General features: G+C 32.0%; 2 protein-coding genes across 3 annotated transcripts in view; one reads left to right on the top strand and one right to left on the bottom strand.

Moving 5' to 3' along the window:
• Nucleotides 1-14,896, top strand: part of Brf (Brf RNA polymerase III subunit) — a 131,570-nt gene that overhangs the window by 20,844 nt on the left and 95,830 nt on the right. The window lies entirely within an intron of this gene.
• Nucleotides 1-14,896, bottom strand: part of lute (BTB/POZ domain containing protein 3 lute) — a 97,450-nt gene that overhangs the window by 15,677 nt on the left and 66,877 nt on the right. The window contains exon 1 of one of the 2 annotated variants that reach the window (XM_088233380.1): nt 9,776-10,397. The exons of the other annotated variant lie outside the window; for it this stretch is intronic. Coding sequence (XP_088089506.1) covers nt 9,776-9,971 — 196 coding nt within the window. The 5' untranslated portion in view covers nt 9,972-10,397. Of the gene's footprint in view, nt 1-9,775; nt 10,398-14,896 lie in introns of those variants that run through there. 2 annotated transcript variants of the gene reach the window in all.

Here is a 14,896-nt window from a genome sequence, read left to right as displayed (position 1 = left end):
GAACCTATGAACGTGAAATAAACCACAGAAAACAGGGTACAAATTATTACAAAGATACCTAGACAGTAAAACCAAGTTCACAGGACACGTTATGTTTTTAAATGTTTAGATTTAAATTATGTTTTTATTCAATGCTGGCCGGCGGGGCTTGGCGCGGCGCGGCGCGGCCCCTTATAACATTATGAGTATTCTATGTATACTTCTCATAATAAAATTTGATTCCTATCACCGCACCCTTATTGTTTATATTAAACTTGTAATAAATTAACATTGAATTTTTAATAACTAACTTATTTATTTTTCATGCTACTTTTCTTTTTTCTTTTCTCAATGAACACCTTTTTTACTATTAAATCGAGTGGTATAGTATAATAGATTCTGGGAATAAGGTTTAGGTGACTCCTCTGACCAAGCGATATTGTCAATTATTTAGCTAGGAAAATTTTGGCGAGATTAGCGTTCACAGAGTAGTTTTCGTGTTTTTTTTTGCCATCAGAACTTCATAAAAATGAATTTTCTTCATATTTCATTACTTATTCAAAGAATAGTTTTCGTTATTTGCTATTTTTAAAGAAGTACTTATTTACATTAAATATCGTAAATGTATAGCTTTATAAAAATATTTTTTATTGTGGTAATCGTCGTAATTAGTCCTGACTCAACACATATTTTTTCTAGCAAGTCGTGATATGGACGTTTGGAGTATATCAGCATAGAATAAACTATGGCCTTAATGTATAAATGCCCTATTTTTGTCGCATTCTGAACTTTTTCGATTTACGTCTACCACTAAATAAATAGTCCCGATATTGTCTCGATGTCGTTGAATGTTTTGTCAAAGCTGAATGTTGTTTTTTTTCTTTTCTCTCTTATATTGGTAATTTAGTTTCAAATGCATCTGGTTTTCCTTTATAAATAGACAATGGTCCGTTAATAATTTAGTGATAAATTTATTACGTATTTTCGATATATTTGTTTTTATAGTTGCTGCTACACTGCAATATTTCGTTGTCCCTGAACAAATACCGGAAGCGTACGACTGATCGCCTTACCTTCCATATAACGAAAATGATCGAGAAACGCTGTAATTTGGAAGATAAATGTAGCGCTTTATGCACCACTGGGTGCGAATGGGGAAATTGTAATGATTTATTTATTTATTTATTTATTTATTTACGGACAAAGTCCATTATAAACATTACAATTAAAAGAAATTTTTACAAAGGAATAAAAAAATATAAGGAACAGAAATAAGCAGCAAAGACAGATGATAGATTTTTTAGATTAAGTAAAAAGCATAGGCTAACTATACAGATTCTTTAGCTGATTTGTAAAGAAAGACATCCTTACACCATAATAATCAAGATCTTGATGATCGTTCACCCGCCTGATCATTCTGGGCAAAGGCGACTGTGCACCATAATTGGTCCTGTAGTGACCGAGGAAAAGCATTTCATTATTTCTTAGTCTATGATGTATTTTAGACGTAAAACTAGATTTAATTTTGTACAAAGCGTTGAATTAACTATTCAGTGATGCGATTTTAATCGCTCTCTAGGGTTGCTAGCACGTAACTAGTAAGTAAATCATGTGCTAGCAACGCTTTCTCTGCCCACTAGAGATCGTTTAGAATCACACAGCAGGGATATATCGGTAGTCAAATGGCAGAAGGGACCATCTGTATTTGTTTCTGTGTTTTAGTTTTCAAAAGTTTAAATTAATATTTCAGTAAATACACATGGAAAATATATAAAAAAAACATCATTAGTTAGAATGGTATTTTATCATTGAAAAGTAACTCGAAAATATTGTAGTTTGTGGATGAAAGTCATGAAATTAAGTCTTATTTCAGCTAACCTGAACATTTTTGAAAATTACAGATGGTCCCTTCTGCCATCTGACTACCGATATTGTTGTCTATGTGTACACATTTTTTACTTGATTTACACGATTTTTAGATTTAAAAAAGGTCGTTATTAGGATTACTCACCTTAGACCCCATAAACCAAAACAGAAGTAAATGCAACCTTGGTTTTGGTCGACGTAGGTAAATGTAAACGTACATTCCGAATATATTTTTCACTGTAAAATGCGACGTTACATCCAAGTCGATAAAAATATAAGAACATACCTACTTTGTACTAGGAAGTACATCATATTATTGTGTATAATATTACATCACTTTGTAAATCCCGTTATGCACAAAACTGCCAAGTCCCTTACACGTATACAAAACTGAAATGCTCACAGTTTAGTTACGCGCTCAAAATCTACTTGGATAGAGGAAAGCAGTGCAGAAGCCGCGAGTTTGTGCAAATATTGTATTATTTGTTGTATGAGGTTATTAAAAAAAATATTGTTTATCCAACATAGCTATATAGGGTTACCATCCGTCTCGATATATCGGGACTGACACCGTTATTGAGCACTCTGTCCCAAAAAAATCTATAATGTCCAGATTTAAACTTGCACAATGCAGCTTAGGCTGTAGTCTAGTAAAACGCACGCTAAATGAGGAAATCATACGATTTTGTCATTTTAAAACGAATGTTTTTTTTGAATCGCGCAATAATAAAAAAACATAAATTAGATAAAAACAATAATTTTTAAAGGTGTTTATGTTAAACAATATACATAAAAGTTGTATGTAACTAAAATGTAAGTACTTTTAGACCGGCAGATTTCGCCATTTCAAATTTAGACTAAACTTAGGTATCTAGGATCTCAAAAAAGACTAAGTATCGAACTAAAATTTGTTGTAATAATTTGAACATGAAAGTGGCTGAAGCAAAGTTTTAATTTTTTGTTTTTGAAAAAAAATACAAGCATTTTAAATCACATACATTTTTGTGACATTTTCCTTTATTTCTACGTAAAATCATGCCTTCGGTAATACCGAAAACGATAAGGGCAGGTCTTAATGATTTTAATAAAAACGTAAATAAGATATTGTTATAAATTAAATATTACAACCAGAATCATCTTCTTTTCTTAAAAAAAGAGAATGCAATTCTATAAAAAAAAGTTTCAGCTAAAGTATTAAAATATATATTTTTTTAAAGTATTACCTAAGGCATGATTTTACGCAGAAACATAGGAAATGTCACAAAAATGTATGTGATTTAAAATGCTCGTATTTCTTTTCAAAATCAAAAAAAAAAAATTTTTGCTTCGGCCACTATCATGTTCAATTTATTATCTTCAAATTATTTTAACAATTTTCAGTTCAACACTTCGTCTTTATTGAGATCCCAGATACCTAAGTTTAGTCTAAATTTGAAATGGCGTAATCTGCCGGTCTAAAAGTAATTATATTTTAGTAACATAAAACTTTTAAGTATATTTTTTAACAGAAATCCCTTTAAAAATATTGTTATTATCTAATTTATGTTGTTTTTTTTTTATTAAATAAAATGTATGAAAAATATTTCTGTTCTATATATTTTTAAATTTATAAAATTGCTTTTTCTTACTACATCTCCCTATCCCAGAACGCCCCGACGAGACCCGAGCCAAATATGGCAACTCTAAACATGGCACAAATTAGTAGGTATTTTATTTCTAGGAATTTTGCAGCACAAAGTTATAATGATAACTAATAATATTGAATCGCAACTTGAAAATAAGGGTAGCAATCGTCAAATTAAATGTATCTATGTACAGATAAAATGTTAGAATCGCTACAATAGATTTATGACTTTCAGTTTGATTATTCATAAAACAATGGATATAAATCTTTATTGGATTCTTTAGGATTTCCATGTTTTACCAATACTGGGCAGTTTATTTTATTTGATTACTCTCCTCTTGACTTCGGATGCGTCCCAATTATTCCCATTGCAGCTTATTCCCATTAGTTTGCTTAAATCCTCTGTAAACACGAATTTTCACTCCATCAGAAAAGTAGAAACATTATTATTAATTATGTATGTACAACATTTGTAATTTTATACTTATTTTGTTAGCATTTTTTTCCAATAAATAAAAAAAATCTAAGACATTCAGTTTTAAGGATCAGATGCTAGTCCAAAAACTATTAAATGCCTTAACAAATTACAACAGGGATGGAGAATACCTTAAAAGGGGAATATGGAAGTCAAGGCATTTACGGTTTCAGCTCTTTAACTTCACTAAAATCAACAAATGGAAGAATTGAAGAAATATGGATGTTCAAACATTGACAGAATGGTGAATGTTACACAGTGTGTAAAGTGGCCACTTAAACCAGCCAATGACAGGTCATAAGCCCTGTAACTTGAACTCGCGTTTTCTGTTGTTTGCGGATGACTTAAAACTGTTCTTAAAGGTGACAACTTCTGACGATTTTCGTCTTCTCCAAGCGGATATATCTAATATATCTGAATGGGGAAAACGAAACAAACTTGGGTTCAATGTTTCCAAGTGTTCGGTCACGTCCTTCACTAGGGCCCAAAAAACTCTTTTTTTTCGCTACAAAATGAATGACTAGAATCTGATACGAACATCGAATGTTAAGGATCTGTTTGATTTCTAATTATAAGTTTAAATATGGAGTTCTACAAAATAAACACCAAATTAATCAATACTCTGACATTTCATGAACACATAGAGACAATCAGTGGTGATGCATTGAAGATGTTAGGATTTGTTCTGCGTACTGCCAGGGTTTTCGAAAATACCCGCGTACTGAGAACTCTTTACAACTCCTTGGTGCGAAGTAGACTCGGGAGTGGCTCGATGATTTGGGGGCCACATGAACTGAAGTACTCTCTTATGATAGAGAAAATCCAAAAGAAGTTTCTGAGATATCTCTACATGAGAGAGTGCGGGTATTATCCTTGGCTCTACCCGACCGAGTTTTTCCAGGGTATGCTTGGCTACAACAGCTTGGAGACTAGAAGGAATGTGTATTTGACTACACATTTTTATCGATTGTTGCGCGGTATGATCGATAATTCTGAAATTATGATGAGCATTGGTTTGTATGTTCCTGATAATTACCTAAGACAGCGTCAGCATAGATTGTTTCATATTCCGATATTCAGGACCAACCTGCCTATGGTTATGCCTGTTGGAAGGGCTGCCGCTATGCTGAACAACATCGCTCTGTATATTGATATGTTCCATGTATCCGAAGGGGTTTTCCGGAGCAGGATTCTTCTACTACTTTGACATGAGTCTCTTTCGTGTATTTTTTTTCTTTTTTACAATATGTACGTATTGAATATATTTTTGTAATGTATATGTTATATTTAAAATAAATTAATTGAATTGAATTGAATTGAAAAATGCCTAGACTTCCATATTTCCTTTTTAAGGTATTCTCCATCCCTGTTGTAATTTGTTAATCTTAATGACTCCCGAGGGGGTGAAATCCAGTCTTTTGTCTACGAACATTTGAACAAACTCAAATATTGTATTAAATGCCTATTTGGGCAAGACGCTGTGTGGCAACCCGGAAACGGGGAAAATCTAAAAATACACTTTTGTAAAAGGTTGAAAACCTTAGTTTGTCATAATATTCTTAAGTGTTTGTATTTTTTTATAGTTGTATTATTTATGACAACTATTAATTCGTATAACAAATCGGTTTCAAGGATTTTACCACGAGTTATTTTATATTTTTAAGAATCTTTAAATGTTTCTCGTCATAAAAAAAATATTCTGATTGAACTGATTGTCAAAGTATGTTGGTCATATTATCACACAGGTACAGGACCTGTATGTTTTTATTTAAGTAAAAATCTAACTAAAGGTTGAGGGGATATATTATATTCCCATGTTTGTCGGCCTCGTGGTGTAATGGTCAGCGCGTTTGCCTACCATGCAAGAGGTCTCGGGTTCGATATGACATATTTATTTTAAAGGATTTTTTCACACTATAGTATTTCATAATCCCTGCACCTGACGCGTAAGACTGATCTTATTACCTTCATGTAACAAAAATGATCAAGATACGCTGCGATTGGTGCACCAATGCAGTGCCCTATGCACCATTTGGTGCAGAAAGGGAATGGTGATGGTGATGATGTTATGTAAAATGGTGGCCCTATTTAGTAATACATTATTTTTTAATGTTTACTGCTTGCCGTGCTTTTCGATTCATTTATTAATCTGAGTTTTCTATCTGAAAATTTGAATATATGTGTAAAATTTAAGTTTCCACAAGCAAGCATTTAACAGGTATCGATATTGTTTTTAATCGAAAGAAATATTAAAGTTCTTATTATTTACCCAAATATTTAAATTTTCAAACTATTTCCCAAAAGTCGTTAATAACTTGAGCTGGAAAAATGGGAATCAAGTTCTAAAATAGATGCTCACATAAATGATGAACGACTTACTTAAATTGAGCATGTTAAATACTTACTACTAACAATAGACAGACAATTGACCTGGAAAATTCATATGAACAATTTAATTAGCAAAGAGATTTTTTTTTAAATCAAAAATTTTGTTCCAAAAACGGGAAAAATTCTAATGTATGAAGCCTATGTAAAAACTAAATTATGTTGTATGCAACCACTATGGGGAACAGGAAATCAAAATGGCATAAACAGACCACAAAGACAGCAAAATAAAATATCAAAGTTAGTATATGACCTCCCCTATCTAACAGCAACTAAAAAACTCTTTAAACAAACTAAGCAATTAAATATGACTGAACTCTTTAAACTAGAATCCTTAAAAAAAATCATAAATTAGCCAATGATGTTATTGTTGACGAATATCTAAAACTTTAAAAAAAATGTAGTAAACATGGACACAATACGAGAATATAAAAAAATATCATATCCAACCTTCTAAAGCGAGACAAGGACAGCGTGACTAATAAACCAGGGACTGAAATTATACAATAAACTAGTGGGATTTGAACCTCGGATCTTTGATCCTGGAGTTCACAACAATATACCACGGCACCACAACCTGGTTATTAAATATCTTTCCGTCTTTTTGCATTGCGGGCTCTGTATTTTTTTATGGTTTTAGAACTTAAATAGAAGTATACTACAATACCATGCGTGCCACCAAAGCATTTTCAAGCTGTGCGACGACGTTGTATAAATATTTTTTTATAAATCATTCGAATGTTTTCCCTAAGAGAGTATAAATAATATTTTTAACACTCCGGATCTAACGAATATTGAACATATTACTAATAATTCATTTGTTTTTTTAATGTAATATTAAATTGATTCGCTCGTGTTGTGGACAGGAGACTCATGGTACCACTTCCTAGTAATGCGTTTTCTCTAGGCGGTGTTGTTCCATGTATTTACTACGTATAAATAATGCATTGTTGACTTTCCAAATTCTTTGTGAAATTGTGATTACCCACACATTTTTTTACAGTCAACACGCAGGGAGACAATGCATATGCTTACCTCATAAATATATATAATCATAAACCAGGAAACAGATACATTTAAATGAATTTAACTATTATTAAAAGCTCCCTACGGTTAATATCATCTCGCTCTTCTGCTTGAATACAAACAAAATGATGTGATTATTTAAATAATTGGTCTACATTCTGTGCATGAATCGGATTTGCCGCATATAATCAAAGTTCGCCAAAATCGTGAATCGTTGCTTTCTTACTACTATCAGTTTTCTACTGATATAAATACTAAAAAGGATACCTCATTCTGGAATAATAAATTGCAGATTTTAGATCCTCAAATGTGGATGAATCTGAATGGTGATGTTTTGAATTTTACAAGGGGCAATTATTGTACTATTTTACACTTTTATTTTACTGTCTTAGCGTTTTATTTGATTTTATTTTATTTGTGTGTATATGTTGCCGCGAAATAGTTAAACCGGCCACTCAATTGGGCGGTTAGGCTGTTCATCAAATGCCGGCATGCAATTGAATGGCTAAGCCGTTCGTTGAATGAATTAAGATAGCTCAACATTCACCGTGTTAGCTGTTTTTTTTTTTTTTTTTTTAATTCTAAACAATTTTTTTAATTCCCGCCAAACTGCAAAAGCAGTTTTTTTGCAGGGATTTCTCTCTTTAAACATTTTTGTAACACAATATAATAATGTTTACATAAAATATTTTTTTTAAAATCTTAAAAATATCATTAAAATAAAAGTTTAAAAAAATTAAATACAAGTAAATCAAGTCTTTTTTGATAACGAAATATATAAAAAATAATAAACAAACACTTTTTTTGACACTGTTTTAAATTGTTTGGTTTCCTCATTTTTTTATGTTTTTTTTTTTTTTTTTTACACACTAAACTTATAATTTAAGAAAAATATTTTTAAAACAAATTTTACTTCGTTTTTATTTATATCACTATTCTTTATTACGTCCGGGAGTCTCTTTACTATGCGAGGGAGTATATAGAGGTTAAAAGCTTGCCCTTTGGAAACGACCGAACCAAAAGCCGCCGGGTTAGGTTGGGATAGGTTCGATTAAGTTAAGTAAAAAAAAATTTTTTTTAATTAAAATGAACTCAAACTATCCGTAACAAAATTAATTAAAAAATAAAACAATTATTACTGTTGTTTTAAAATTAAAGAGGCTAAGCGGCATTTAGCTCATTCATCAAACGTTGCTTTCAACATTTTAAATAAGTGTTCCTTAGCCATTCAATTGAATGCATTTACAGCCTAGCCGCTCAATTGAGTGTCTGATTGAACTATTTGACGGCGACATATACACGGTATTGAAAAATATTTTTATTCTTTATTTTTAACACAGCACTGATTCATTGGAAACACTCTGACAATAATAAATCTCCAATCCCAAATATCAAAATATGATAAATCATTTCTACATTTTTCATTATTTCTCCATACATGCTTTCCTAAAGTTTCATTTATTTTATTCAGATATTTAGAACATTACAGAAAGAAAACCCGATTTATTATAAATACAATAATAGATCACAAATTATAGTAGATACTTATGTTATTAAATAATATAACTGTGAAAAATATTGTTACATTTTATAGTTCATTTTGTCATCCAGTGCCAGAAATTGAAGAACATTCAGATCATATTAAAGGTAGGTATCCATTCCATGTTCCTATCCTTTCTCAAATATTTCCAAATCACAAAACTGAATGAAATTCGTTTTTCATTTACAGTCCGCCTTTTCGTTAGCAATAACAAAATGTAAAAAGAAAAATTAAAAGTTCGAAAGTGCTTTCCTAAGGGAAGGCCCACTGTCGTGAAATATGTCACGTAGGTAAGTTACACGAAGGTATCTAAAAAATCTCGATATAAAAGAATACTACGTATGTACTCCGAGTTCTATTCTTTGGTTAACTGCACTGAAAATTGTTTTATTGGCAAACCGTATTGATAATTTTAATAATAATACATCTTTATTAATCATAAAATACATTGTAATGTGTGCACTATAAGTCAACAAAGGTATGCATAGCTAATAAGACGGACTTATTAGCTCTGACAATCTCTTGCAGTCTAACAAAAAGAAATTTGTAGACATAAAAAGTTAAGAAAATATAAATCGTAAAAATAATACATTAATTACGATACCCAGTGCTTACAATATTGACTTTAAATAGATTTACATTTACTACGTTACGTTTACAGTGTCAATTACTGTTATTGCAAATGGACAGATACTTGAAATCAAAACGATATATAAAAAATCACTCGTCAAACGCAGATTACAATAATTAGAAGTGTTATAATATGTACACCTTTACTATACAGTGGACTGTATCTACATCTATTTGTTAATGTAAACATATTAAAATGGATTTCTATCTGTTATTCACTACTTAATGTACTAAAAACAGTTTCTAATACCTGATACGTACGCCTGGTACATTCTCCAGTCGAACAGTTCGTCTTCGTCCTCGGGAGCGAACAGGCGCTCGAGGAGGGCCACGGGCCCCGCCCTCTGCAGGCGGTCCACGCAGCGCCCCGCCAGCTCCCACGCGCCGGCCCCCGCCCAGGGCGCTCCGCCCTCGGCCCACGGGTAGCCGCCCAGCTTGGAGCCCATCAGCTGGGCATGGGCGCCGCTGGCTCGCCGCAGGTACCGCGGTCGGTGGAAAAATATCTTGGAATCAATCGCTTCACGGGAAACTGCTCGGTTCACCACATCAGCTCGGAGGATCCGCGCTGCGATATGTTCCAAAACGCCTTTAAAAAAATATATCCAGCTCTATTGATATACGACTGTAAAACACTATCAATCTGTAGAGCCGTGAAAATCTACGAAGTCTAAAATGTTTACTTCTTTTTTCACAAATGACTTTTCGTGTTTATTGCTATTTGTCAGAGTTTATGACTCGAACATGCGTAACGTTTATTGTGGCGTTTTGGTATATGAGTATGAAGGCTTTTCACACCGCAATAATTTGATCATAAGTTTGACTAACTCGAATAAAGAGTGTGATTTATTGTGTTAAAATTCGTTATTTATTCTGAATAAATAAGCTGGCATCAGATTGCTGATGAACCAAAAGGTTTTTTGGCGTCCGTACATTGGTTTTTTTTCCACACTTACAATTTGATTATTCACGCGTTAAACACACTCGAGGAGTAGGAAGTGGTATGTTAACTTTCCTTAAATGTATTCATGCTAAAATATAATCAACATCCCTTCAAGCTGCTCTTATGTACGTCATATTATATTGACCAACATTCCGCATTCATATATCCATTTGACTTAGTTTTAATTGCTGCCTGTGTCATGTTATTCTCATAAACAACTTGTTGATATTTCTTATGGTCATTGATGCGCATACATTTAAATATCCTCGTTATCTGGATGACATTCCCTCCTGCTTTGAATAACTTCGTCGTTTATGGAGTGAGTGTTTCACTGTTGGATTTATTAGACGCGTTTAGATATTTTGATCGGATTTCCTCGTATTAATATTTCATAGATGCCCTTGTGATCATCCGTGGTATTGTTTTCACCTACTAGACACTCGGTTTGAGTGACAGAAGAGTTTCACATGCTTTGAAATAGTTTCTTCTCTTGACGCAAATCTGGTTTCTCCTGGCGATTGTTAGAATGAGAGCAATAATAACTTCTCACCTTTAAACGATAAGTTATTCCGTTCACGGTGGTTTAATTCCTTGTTGAGAACTTCATACAATATGTATCACCATTTGCGAGTTCACACTGCAATATTAGGAAAGCAATAGGAACACAACTGAGTTATCCACTTATTAACCATTACTTTGTTTTTATCGTTTGTGAATATTTAACTAAATTCAAGTATCCGACACGTTTAAATTCACCACAGTATATTTATTATAACGATATGTTGTCACATATAACTCCTTTATGTTGGATAAAGCACCTATTTAATCAGTAATTCAGGCATATTTATAGACATTTTATCTTCTTCTTGGTTAAATTTAAGGAAAATATATTCAAATACGATGTAAGTAATTGCTGTACAGAAGTTACAAAACAATAAAAAAAAACGTATTATGTTAAGCTCGTAATAAACATATCGATTTGGTGTTTAACATAAGTTGTGTTCGTTTCCAAATTTAAAAAATCAGCACCAAAATCAAAACAAAATGTTTAAGTTTATATGTCATTTGAAAGAAAATTTTCTCCCCTTCAATATGTTTTGCTTTTTTACAAATTTATTTTTTTATTCAACTTTTTGTACATAATTTTAATTGTACATTGGCGGGCTTCTTGCTTTTACGTTGCATATATTATTTTATTTGATAACAAGCCTTCCAAATAGAAAGTCAAGTAAACAACTGTGAGCATTTTCGACACCTTCTGTTCCCGTTCATCGAGGCAATAAAGCTGCTATAGCTGTTCACGATATTTGCGTAGTGTTTGGTGAATATTTTATGAATTATTAACTTATTTGTTGTATTTTGTTGTTGTTGTTGTTGTGTCCTCTTGTTCTCTTGATTAAAAAATAAATAAAATAACGGACGCAACTTATATTGACACACAATATTTTACGTATTTTAGCTATTTTTTCTATCTTCTTACACATTGCGGTAGAACTTTTTTTCGTTTTTAATTATTTTTTAGTTTTAATAGTTTTTGGATTAAATTACTAGTGTAGGTAATTATTACATGCGTATACCGATTTGCGTTTATCGTTTTTTTTATTCATTTTTAAAAATATTTTTTTATTGTACGCCTCTTGCTATCGTTTATAAAATACAAAGGAACGCAAAATTAAATATACCTTGGTTTTCACAAGTGATGTTAATGAACAAATCACATTAAATAGTACACGGTATATAAATCAAATCCAATCAGAGAAAAATAAAAATTTCTACACCCCTTCTCTAACTGTTCACAAGTTATTTTATAAATTAAACAAATAATAAGCCTCCAAAAACAAAGTGTTTTCACTTCAATTTTTTATTTTGACGAGGTTTTTTGTGAAAGCAGTCGCTGGCGCTGAGCATGTTATAAAGAAAGCAAACGCATTACTCCGTACTTTTAAAGATGAACTTACTTTACAAACAACTCTAAAATAAGCGAAAGAACATTTAACTGTTGGTAGCTACACGCGTAGTATTTCCTAATTCCTGAAACGCGCGTAATTAAAATAATCTTGACTCAACAATTAATTGTCTGGGAATTAAGACCGGTACATTATTTCTGTAATGCCTCTGAACAAGAAAACTTAATTACTAAAACATAGGTGTGTACTTTACGTGGGATCTTAAACTGTACAAAAACATTAAACGCAAACATTTACTAATTTAGGTAAATATCTTTTTTACTAGATAAATCTTCTTTATTACTGATTTTAGACCGTAAATGTCATCTTACGAGGAAGTTCTGTGCTACGGAATATTGAATATAAAAAAAAAAAATTACGCGCGGTAAAAATTTAATTAAATTATACAACAAAGTTTCTTGAAAATGAATGAAAAATTTATAACAACTAACTACTTTGAACGACGTCATTAGTTCTTCCAAATCAACCAACGATAGAGTGTTGTGATAAATTTCCGGATTCCGGGAAGCCAACTCGCCCATCATAAGTACTAACCGAAGAAAACGTGTGCCTTATAATTTCAGAATTAAAAAACTTTAAAAAATCATTGCGTCGATAGTACGATACACGAATTTTTTTGGTTTAGTTTAAAAGTCTATTATTTATTAACAAATAAAAATTAACCACCGAACTTCTTCATTACAGTACCTATGTACTATGTTCATTGAAAAAAAAATATTGCAGTAAATTTTTATAAAATATCTCTCATCATCATCATCGTTCCCTTTCCGCACCTAATAGTGCATAGGACACTGCATCGGTACACCAATCGTAGCGTATCTTGATCATTTTTGTTACATGAAGGTAAGATGATCAGTCTTACGCTTCAGGTACCAGTCCAGGGACTATGAAATATTCTAGTGTGACACACCCATTTAAATAAATATTTCACATCAACCATGTCGGAAATCGAACCCGAGACCTCTTGCATGGCAAGCTAACGCGCTGACCATTACACCACGAGACCGAAGAAATATCCTTTAAGCTTTATATTATTACGCGTTTACTGCTACTACTACTCAAAGTCGAAATTTGCTATTTATCAAATCTTCTAAGAGCAACTTTTGGTTTTACGCCCCAATGTCTAGAATGTGTAGATTAGTCAATTCGTCACACAACTTAGAATTTTTAATTATAGATCTTCCGGATTTTCGTAGATCTCTTCGCCACTAAAATAGTGTGGGATAAAGATGTATTGGCATGGTTTAGCTCGAAGTCTTATATGTTGTTTGTGTTTATGAATATATTGTATACCATTATTTTATTGTCCTTATTTATCATTGCTTTATAGTTTTATGTTCTGTTTGTTCCGTTTCTTGTACAATTTATGTTTCTTCATAAAACTATTGTAATTGATTTAGGCCGTATATAAAATAAATAAATAAATACACGTCTTTCGGTTGTGCCTGCTTTAGACATGACCAAACGTGAGATTTTGGTTTATATGATCATGCCGCGTCTTTCTTGGTCATCCTCGTCCTACGTTACTATTCATTCTCGCTATATATATCTGTTTTACCATTCTTTCGTCATCTATTTGTTTTACATGACCAAACCGTCTCATTGACCCTTTCTTAATCTTATCAATTATACCTGTCTCAGATTTGCACCCTCGCCTGATTTTTATAAAATATATTATTTACCCTGGATTTAACTTTTGTGTTGTGGTTAGTACGTAAAGCACTATGCTTGAGGTCTCGGATTAGATTCATGTGTTTTTCACTGCACCAAAGCCTAAGATACGCTACCTGCGTTGGTGTATCAATCCAGTGCCTTATGCATCACTATGTATGGGTAAGGTTATTATGATAAAGCAGTAACTGACGGTTTGATAATATAACCTATAAATCACAAATACGTATTTTATGGAAGAGTTTAATATTTTTTCACACCCAATTTTAGTGCTTGTCCGTGCGTTAGTGTTTTTTTCTTTGTGCTGAATAAAAACAAATAAACACGTTTTATTTAGATCTGTTTTTTAGCACAAATCGTTGGTTACTTCTTGTTTAGTTTAGTAACATTCTAAATTCCAAAATATTACCGACAAAAAAACTTTAATACCGGTTTTTGCTCATTCTGGGTTTCGGTCCAAATTTAAAAATTAATTTAAATCCATTCTCCGAAACAAAAATTACGTATCTTGCTATTATCATAATTGACGTAATATATTGGAAGTAGACTACTCTAGTTAATTTAAATTAAAAATTATGATATTGTCATTACGACCTTAATTCTTTATCCAGACGTATATATAGGGTAGGTAAGTAATCTACATGTTAATTGACTTATTACATATACCGCCTAAGCCAATTACAATAGTTATATGAAGAAACACATGCACAAGAAACTGAACAAAAATAACATAAAACTATAAAATATAAAACGGCAAAGACAAACAAGGGCAATAAAATAATGCTATACAATA

This window comes from Micrasema longulum, unplaced genomic scaffold (assembly GCF_059751315.1).
Source record: "Micrasema longulum isolate JH-2025_06_02 unplaced genomic scaffold, ASM5975131v1 h1tg001091l, whole genome shotgun sequence".
NCBI classification, from domain to species: domain Eukaryota; kingdom Metazoa; phylum Arthropoda; class Insecta; order Trichoptera; family Brachycentridae; genus Micrasema; species Micrasema longulum.
This window is presented reverse-complemented; position numbering and strand designations above follow the sequence as displayed.